This window comes from Zophobas morio, unplaced genomic scaffold, assembly GCF_036711695.1.
Source record: "Zophobas morio isolate AGI-343-1 ecotype UQ-CSIRO unplaced genomic scaffold, CSIRO_AGI_Zmor_V1 ptg000114l, whole genome shotgun sequence".
In the NCBI taxonomy this organism is placed as follows: domain Eukaryota; kingdom Metazoa; phylum Arthropoda; class Insecta; order Coleoptera; family Tenebrionidae; genus Zophobas; species Zophobas morio.
In genome coordinates, this window is record NW_026972219.1 from 52,213 (window position 1) to 62,444 (window position 10,232).

The 10,232-nt window shown below is 15.5% G+C and overlaps 1 protein-coding gene across 1 annotated transcript; it reads right to left on the reverse strand.

Annotated features, from left to right (window-relative positions):
- Positions 1–431: 431 nt before the first annotated feature.
- Positions 432–9,914, reverse strand: LOC135144963 (USP6 N-terminal-like protein). Its single transcript, XM_064077093.1, has 10 exons — positions 9,505–9,914; positions 9,310–9,406; positions 9,133–9,244; positions 8,982–9,083; positions 8,313–8,431; positions 5,134–5,248; positions 4,570–4,639; positions 3,234–3,313; positions 1,178–1,343; positions 432–677 (listed from the first exon to the last, which is right to left on the reverse strand). Exons 1-10 carry the CDS (start codon positions 9,779–9,781, stop codon positions 502–504), a joined length of 1,314 nt encoding a protein of 437 aa, XP_063933163.1. The 5' UTR covers positions 9,782–9,914; the 3' UTR covers positions 432–501.
- Positions 9,915–10,232: the final 318 nt, after the last annotated feature.

Consider the following 10,232-nt stretch of genomic DNA (forward strand, 5'->3'; position numbering starts at 1 on the left):
TTCTTTGAACGGTGGCTCCTACGCTGCTAACTTTAATAAAACTACTACTTATTTTCCAGAGTGAAGATTTTAAATTAAAAGTTTAATATAATAATAACGTCGTCTTTATTAATTTTTAATTCAACGAAGTTATAAATAAATTACAATACAATTTTAATTAATCCTTCATTAATTTTTAATTAATAAAAATTTACACTTTCCAGCTTTAATAGTGTCTCGCTTTAATTGGATTACTACGCTGCTAACTTTATAAATTTGCCACTTTTATTTTATTGTGAAGACTTTAAACATAAGCTAATTATAATTAAAACTTCAGTATTAGTTTTAAGTTCAATAAATTAATAAATCACTTAATTACTTTGTTTATTTTTAATATAAGAATTAAAAATCAACACATTCAAAATTTAAGCGCACCTCGCTTAAAAGATGACTACTACTGCAAAATCTTCACTTTCAAAGTGAATTATAAAATAATCAGAGCAAGAAAAAAATTAATCGCTTCTATGTATGTTCCGCTGAAGTAGAATTTCTAGCGAGGCGATCCAATTGTCGCGGGGAAACGAGTTGAGCGTACCGATCAACTATTTTAAAAAACTTTTTCCTATCAAAATTGTAATCTACCAGTTTATGCGATAATAAAAGAAGCGCTTGGTTGTAATCCAAAGTAAGAAGATGTTCTATTAGTAAATTTAAACATTAATTAAAATTAAGAATTAAAAAAAAAATTCAAATTAAATTAACTAAAAAGAATTGTGGAATTTTTTTTTATTAATTAATTAGAAGAATTAATTAACATTGACAATTTTAAACAAAATAAATTCAATTAGTTTTTAATATTAAATAAAAATTAAAACCTTTTACTAATTAAATTTAAGTTTATTAAATTTATTTCATAAAATTAGTAAAACATGTTTAAAAATTAATGTAAAAATTTTTAAAATATTATTTAACTACTTTTTGATACTTAAAAAGGAAAAAAAATTTATTAATTAAATTAATTTTATATAAATTTCAATAAACAAATAAAACTTTTTATAAATTAAATTCAAATAAAATAAATAAAAATTAAAATTTTCGATATCGAATTAAATTTAAATAATTTTTTATTAAAAAAACGAATTTCTAAATTAAATTAAATTTAATTAACTTTTTTATAAAAAAAAAAAACTATTAAAACCTTTTAAATAAGCCACGACGGCCAACGCGCTTATAGTAATTGCAATGTAGCCGTTGAATAAAAAAAGATCCCACAAACTCACGACAATACAGAAAGGCAACTTTTCCTGGAAGCAATTCAAAAACCAACGAGACGAGTAATCGGAAGGATTTAAATTTTCATTTTTCTATTAAAAATTTTTTAAAAAGTATTAAAATTTATTTTTGAAAAAAAATTACTCAAAAAAATTTAAAAAAAAAGATAAATTTATTAAAAGATAATAAATGGAATAAAAAATTTTAAAATTTAAAAATTGCAACAATAAATGATAAAAATAAATGTAACTTTTTTTATATATTTTTAATTAAAAATTTTTTAATTACAACAAAAAGATCGATTTGAGAAATTTTATATAAAAATAAAAATTATATTTTTTTAGAAATAATAAAAAGATTAAAGAAATATCAAAAGATGAACAGAATGTATAGTTTTTTTTAAAAAATCAATTTTTTTAAGATTTAAAATAAACAAAAATTGGTAAAAAAAAAAAAATTTTAAAAGATTAAAAAATGATAAGTTGAACAGAATTTCAAATTTATTGAATTAAATATTAACATTTTAATTTTTCACTTTCATAGAAAAATTTAAATATAAAAATTATTAGAAATTTTAAAAAAAAAAAGTTAAAAAAATTTAAATTAAAATTAAGTTGAACAGTATTTCAATTTTTTTTTAATTTTTCTTTAGAATAAATATAAAATTTAAACATAAAAAAATTATTAAAAAAAGTTTAAAAAAAAATATTATTGTAATATTAAAAGTTAAACAGAATTTCAATGTATTTTAAAAAAAAAAATTAAAAATTTATAGCTTGTAATATAAAAAAAGTTTCAAATTTTCAGTTTATAATGAATTTTTAAAATTATTAATAATTTTATTATAAATATCAAATTTGTAAATTATTGAAAATATAAAAAGTTAAGAAAATTTCCGAAATGCAATATTAAAAGTTAAATAAAAATATTTTCAAAATTATAAATGGAAAGCATTCAATTTATATTAATAAATTTTATTTTCCTTTTTAAAAATTCTTAAAAATAAATTAAATTTGAATATTAAAAAAAAATATAAAAAAAAGTTTTTTAAATTTATAAACTTCAATACTAAAAGTTGAACAGAATTTCTATTATAATTAATTTTTGTTAAACTTTTTATATATCATAATTAAATTAATAATTGTATAAAAAATTGATTATTTTATTTATTTATTCTAGTTTACTTTTTATCATTTTTTATAATTTACTTTTATATAATATTTACTACTTTATTTATTTTTCTTAATAACTTGTATAATTGTTCCTTAAAAAAAGTAGGATTATTAAAAATTTATAATTATTTAATTTATTTTATTAATTTTTTTTTAATAATTTATTTAAAATATTTTTATTTTTTTTAAAATTTAATACTAAAAAATTAAATAATTATCTTTTAGCAAAATCTTTATACTTTTTTATAAATTTAGTAAAAAAAACAATTAATTCTCCGTTTTTACTATTTAGTATTATAATTTTTTTTAAAAATTTTTTTTAATTTACTTATTAATTTTAAATAAACATTTTTATAAGGCTTGCGACCATATTTTTATATACTTCTTGAATTTTTAAATTTTTTTCTTTAAAAGTATATTTTTATATACTATTTATAATTCTTTATATCTTCTTATAAATAATTTATAATATTAAGTAGAAAGCTTTACTTCTTAATAAATTCTTAAATATATATAACTTTTTACTATATTTTTTTATATAACCTTTAATAATTTTTTTCTTTTTATTATTAATATTTGTACTAAAAATTTTATACTTGATACTATGCAAGTACAAATATATTATAGTTTTCATTAGCATTTTTAACCATCATTCACTCATCAAAATATAAATATTATTAGTTATTGAGATGAAAATATTATTTAACAAAATTATTTCCAAAAGTTTATATTTAGAAAAGTTTTACTTATTCTACTTATAAAAAGTTTGAATTATTAATTAATAAAAAAAAATTTATATAACATTTAAACCATTTTTTTATATAAACTCGGCAAAAAAAGTTGGATCAAACTGGAATGCAAGCGCCATTCTTGTAAAAGTTTCGGAAATCCTTTTTTTAAATATTTTTTATTATTATAAACAATAATAATATAATAGTAATAATATGATAGTAATATAATAATAATCTTTATTTAACAAGTGGAGATCTTTAAAGTATTATTTTGCAATAAAATAATACATTAGCCACCCGACTATCTTAAACTGCATCAATTTAAAAGGTTTTTAACTTTCTTTTTGGTATTATATAACATCCATTTTGTTCCAAATATATTATTGGTAACAAAAAAGGTTTATAATTTAACCACGAATTATTTTATAGCAACATAAAGAACAAATATTTGATACAAATAATATTAAGAACCAATAGAAAACATTTGTATCATTAACTTGGTAGATTAAAATGTATTATGTTACAATTTAGTTCAAATCATCCAGGAGTTACCAATCATGGTTGATCAGGTTATAAAAATATTATAAAAAAATAATAAACGGCTCAAAAAATAGCAAATTCTTTTTATTTTTTTATTTATTTTAAAAAAACTGAAATATTTAAAACTTTTTATATATATAAGCAAACATAATATTAATTCAGTTTTTATACCATAAAATGTTAATTATAATATAAACTTTAATATATATATATAATTATTAAACAAAAATACTATTTTTATTTCTATACAATAAATAATAATAATAATTTTAATATATTTTTTATAATAACCAAATAAGCAATAATATTATTTCTATTTCTATACAATAAATAATAATTACTATTGAAACTTTTATATATATATAAAAAAAACTATTAAACAAAATAAATAATATAATAACTTTTATAAATTTTTTTATAAAAATCAAAGGAACAATAATATTATTTATATTTATAAATATAATAATAATGATAAGGAAATCTTCTATATATATTCCTTAATAATTAACCAAACAACAAATATTGTAATATATTAAATATAGTAAATAATAATAATAACTTATATAAATATATTTAAAAAACTTATTAAAAAAAAGAATATATTAATTATTTTTATATATATATTTATAAAACTTATAAAACTTATTTTATTTTTATATTTCTATATATTTTATTATTATATTTATTTATTTATTATAGTTATTATAGAATAAATAGAAATAAAAATAACTTTTAATATATTTAATATATTAATTATATTTATTAATAATAAATAATTACAAAAATAAACTTTTCTATAATTTTAAAAAACTTTTTAAAAAAAATATTATTTATATTTCTATATAATAAAAACAAGTAACAAAAAATATACAAACCTTCTGCATAACAAGAAGCAAGGTCGTATTTAGTATCACTAATAAGCCGATGCAAGCTCCAAAACGCACGCTATAATAAAAATAACAAATACTAAATAATAATATTAAGAATAATAATAATGATGGTACTAATAATAATAAATTATATAATGAACTAAAAATAATAATTAATAGAAATAAGTAATAAATAATTATATACAATCATAATGAATAAATTATAGTAATTATTATAAAAACTAATACTGAATTATAACATATAATGAAAATAGTAAAATAATTATAATAAATAATATATAATCGTTAAACTTTTCTTACAACTTTTATTATAAAAATTTTTTTTCTACTTTTTTAATAATATATCATAATAGTTAAGATAAATAATAACAAAAAGATAAATGAAAAAAAACATTTATTCAGACTTTTCTTATAGCGTTTGTTATTCGTTATTAAGGCTTACAAAATAATAATAATTAAATTAAAATAATAAACTATTAAATAATAATATATAAGTAATAATAATAAAGAAAAATATATAATAATAACAATAATAATAAGTAGAAAAACCTCCTCGTCGAAGTACATTAAAAGCATGGCGGCCACGCCAGCCATTGATTGAATGTAGCCGACGGACGGATTATAGAGCATATAACAGCCCAACACAAAAAATAACATCTGCTGCCTTGCAGAAAAAAAAAATTGTATATGTATGAAAAATATAATAATATTTATAAAATCTAGAAAATATATATAATTTTTTAAAATAGTAAAAAAAAATAAATGCTATAAATTATAAAAATTAAAATAAAATTTATAATATTTAAAAAAAATAATAATAAAAAATAAAAAATTAATAAAAATTTTCCAAAAAAATTTATTATTTACATAAAATAATTATAATTTAAATAATTTTAATATGAAAAATAGTAAAAAATAAATAATAAACTTTAGAAAATAAAAATAAAATAATAAATATATTTAGAAATATAAATTTTTTATAATAAAAGATAAAAAATAAAAATTATAAAAGTAAAAATAAAATTTATATTATTTTAAAAACTTTTTAAAAAGAATTATATAAATTATAATAAAAAATACAAAAGATAAAATAAATATAGTTTATAATATTTAAAAAATAAATTTTCATAATAAAAAAAAATTATAAAAAAAATAAATATCAATTATAAAGAAATATAAAACATTAGAAAACTACAAAACCTTTTATAATTCATACCTCGAAAAAATATTAAAAAATTAATATAAATATAAAATAATATTTTATAACATTTAATAAAAATTAATATTAAATTTTATATTTAAAAAAATTGATAATTATAAAAATAGTTTACCTTAAAAGAAATTAAAAAAAATTATAAAAATAAATTAAATAATATAAATTTTCATTTAAAGAAGTAAAAATAAAAAAAAGTTATAATAATTAAAAAAATAATAAATTCATTTCAAAAAAAAATAAATTTAAATAAAATATTTAAATAAAAAAAATTTTCATTTGAAGTATAAATAATTGTAAAAAAAGTTTATAATAATAAAATTAACAATTTTATATAAAATCAAAAAATTTTTCAAAAATTATAATATTAACTTTTTTTTATAAAATATACGGAAAACTATATTAAATAATAATTAAAAATAGTGATAATAAAGTATTTATAATAAAGTTGTATATAAATAAGCTTATATAAAACATAAATTAAATTTTATTATTTTTCAAATAATTATAAATAATAATAAAATGCTAATAAAATATTATGGAAATAAAAAAAATTTTAATAATTCATTTCATTAATAAATAACGAAATTTATTTAAAAAAAAAAATTATTTAATTTTACTATTAACAAAATTTTGGGAAAAAGAAATATATAACTTTTAAGAAAATTAAAAATTGTGTAAAAAGATTAAAAAAAAAATAAACTTGGGAGTTTATAAAAAATTTAAATTAGAAATAATAATTTTATGAAAAATTATTATAAAAAATTAATTAAAATTTTAAATTTGAATTTTTTCATTTAAATTTTTTTATTAAAAATCCTAAAAAAAAAATTTAAAAACAATTTTTATTATTGAAAAATATTTAAATTTATATAATTTGGATCTAAAATTTTTAACAATAAATATATAATCTGGAAAAAAAAAAGAAATTTATTTTAAAATTTAAAAAAAACAAATTAATATTGTATAAAAAAAAAAGGAATTAAAAATATAAACTAATTTTTTGATTATAAATTATTTTGAAAAAAAAATAATTTAGAAACAATTTTATTAGAAACAATAAATTAATATAACTTTATAGGAAAATATAAATATTATTGTTAATAATAATTTAAAATTTAATTAAATAAAAAAAATTATTACAAATTTAAAAAAAAAAATTAAAATATAAACTTTTCTTTTTTTTATTATAAAATAAAATTTTCTTTAAAAAAGTATAAAAATAGTTCAAAAACAATTTATTAATAAAAATTGCAAATTTACTTAAAAAAGTTCAAATTATAAAAGTAATAACTTTTTAATGAAAAATAATTTAATTAATATAAAATTACAAAAAAAAGATATTAAAAAAAACTTTTACGTAATAAAAAAATCAAAAGTAATATTAAAAAAAAAAACTAAAAATTAATAATAAAAGTTGCAAATTTCCTTTAAATTAATATAATATTTTTAATCTGCTACAATGCATTTAAGTACTGACTAAAAAAAAATACTAATAATAATTTATTTTTATTTTTTTTATTATATGAATATTTTTTTTTCGAATTATTATATTTATCTTGGAAATATTTTTTTATATTATATTTCTAATATTTATTATTATTTTTTTTAAAATTTATAATAATTTAGGAGTATATAAAAAAAAAATTGCTTTACAAAAATTTATTTAAAAAACATAAAAGAATAAATAATTTTATTATAAAAAAAATTAAAAAAAAACAAAATCTACTTTTTTAAGTAAAATTTTATAAAAGATGTAATTTTCATTATAAAAGGAAGTAATTGCATTCACGCATTAATAAAAAACAATTAATATAAATTTAAAAAAGACAATAATTTTTATATAAAAATTAGTTAAAGTAATAGTGAAATTGACATAATTTACATCAAAATTTTAAAAAAATAAGGAAATTATAAAAATGCAATTTTATATTAAAAATAAATTAAAAAAGGAAAAAAGTAATATATAAAAAAATAAACTTTAAAGTAATATTTAATAATAGTAATAGTAAAAGTAATAAATAACATTATATTAAATTTAAAAATAATATAAATATAATAATATAATTCTTAATATAATAATAATTAATAGAAAATATTAAAAAAATAAACTGAATAAAAATAAAATTTAATAATAATAGTAAAAGTAATAAATAAAATTAAATTAAAAATTAAAATAAAAAATTCATTTATAAACATGTGATTTGGATATAAAAATATTAAAATAAATTAAAAAAATAAATTGAAATTTACTTTAAGAAGTAAAAAAGGCAATAATTATATAAAAATAATCTTCAAAATAAAATTTAAATATAATAAAAGTAGAAGTGATGACAATTTAAATCAAAATTTAAAAAAAAAGGAAATTGTAAAGTAAATATAAAATTAAATTTAAAAAAAATAAATTAAGATTTTTAAAAAATAAAAAAAGCAATAATTATTATATAAAAATATATTCTATATAATAAAATTTAATTAGAATTATACTAATAGCATAATTTAAAATAAAAATGACTTTAGTCCGTAACGCTCCCAAAACATCACATGGTTCCTGTAAGTCCTGTTAATATCTAAATCAACTTGATGAAGATCAACATTAATTAAAGGATCGTTTAAAAGTTTGTGTTTCAGCTTCTAAAGAATAAAAATTAAATTAAAAAAGTAATAATTTATACAAACTGTAAATAAAATGATATTAAAATAAAAAAAAATAAAAGAAGAGGATTTGAACAATAGTAAAAAGAAGTAGGTAAAACTAAATTTTATAAAAGTAGAAGTAAAAAAAATTTAGTATTATTCGCTCTAAAAAAAATAATTTAAGTAAAATTATAAAGTTAATATAATATAATATATATATTAGTTAAAAGAATAGAAGTAAAAAAAGTCTAAAAATAATGGGTTAAAAATTATAATAGGAAAAATATTATTAACTTAAAAAAAATAAAGAAAATATTATAATAAATAATAATAATATGGATAAAAGTAAAAAAAAAATCTAAAAATTAGGCGCTTCATTATATTAAAAAATAAAATTATTAATTATATGAATAGGACCAAAAATATTGCGCTCCAAAAAAAAGCATTATAAAAAATTTAAATCCAATAAAAATAATTAAAGTATAATAAAGTTAATAAAATATATTTTTATAAAATATTAAAAATAGGAAGGAAAAAAAGTAAGTGCCTCATATTCATTGGGAACCACAAAGTTGTCTAAATTTAAAAAAAGACTCCAAACATAAGCACGAAAAGAATCCGGGAGCCCTTTATATATTCTTTCGACTATCTTTAAAAAAAAAAATTAGAAAATTTAATAAGTTTAACTATTTTTCTACAATTTTTCGGTGATGCCCATCTTTTATATATCTCGGCCAACTTTCAACCATTTTTTTCCATTTAATTTCTCTTTTTTTTAGTTTTTTTTCCCATTTCTCATCTTCCGGCGAACTTATATTATTTTTTTAATAAAATTAGTAGTAATTATAAAACTATCATATAATATAAAATATAACTTCAAGCTAGAGAGTTCGGTTTCGCTTATAAATCCGTATTTATCGACTTTGGAATATTCTGTAAACTTCCTTTCTTCGTGGGAACCGAATTGACGACCTTATATTAAAATATATATATAATAGCAGTTAAGAGAACAATCTTATTTATAAATTAAATTTCCTTGAAAAATAAAATTGAAACTATTAAGTTTATACCCTCTATTCGGCCTTGTTGGTATTGACTAACAAGTTTTTGATTTAGCTCAAGGGAAGCAGTCTGTGGTTTTGAAGAAAGATGACTGTTTTTTAATTGATCGGTAATAGGAAGACGGCTTCTAAATTTTTCGGAAGCAAGAAGTTGAGAGTTTAAATCATTGAGTCCGAGTTGATCAAGTTTTATAGATGTAAGTCTAGAGATTGACGGAGATTTACTAGTACTGCTCTCCCTTTCACCAGAATTAGGAATTTTATACACAGTAGGGAGGGAAGTCATTACGAAAAAAAGACTTTATAATATTTTTTAACTACTTTTCTTAGCCAAAGGTAAAGTAAACTTTGAATTGCTTTCCAGCGGAATCCTAAAACTATCGAGATTTTCCCACCTTTCAAGCAAAGGAATAACAAATTACTATATTTTAATAGCTTTTTTCTCTAGTCTTGTAACATTAATACACATTATATATATATATATATTGGATTCAAACAAAAACTCTATATGTTCTTATCGGCGTGATTGCTTGTTAATTAAAAGTAAAAGTGGCCTCATAATTAGTCATGGTTGAATAACCGTTACGCTATTTGGCTCCTGAATTTATTTCTTATTGGCTGTACGCGAAGAGAAGTTTACAGAATAACTAATTTGAATAGCCATGTTCTTAATAGCAACGAAAAAATGCTAAAGTTTTTGTATGGTGAAACCTCCGCTACAGGTTTATTATAAACGC

Bases quoted from the DNA above. Each gene is read 5' to 3' on its own strand.
- LOC135144963 (XM_064077093.1), bottom strand. From the start codon at position 9,781: ATGACTTCCCTCCCTACTGTGTATAAAATTCCTAATTCTGGTGAAAGG. The intron at 9,407-9,504 runs GTATAAACTTAA...TTTTAATATAAG, and splicing joins CCAACAAGGCCGAATAGAGG to GTCGTCAATTCGGTTCCCAC. The intron at 9,084-9,132 runs GTAGAAAAATAG...TTTTTTTTAAAG, and splicing joins ATGGGCATCACCGAAAAATT to ATAGTCGAAAGAATATATAA.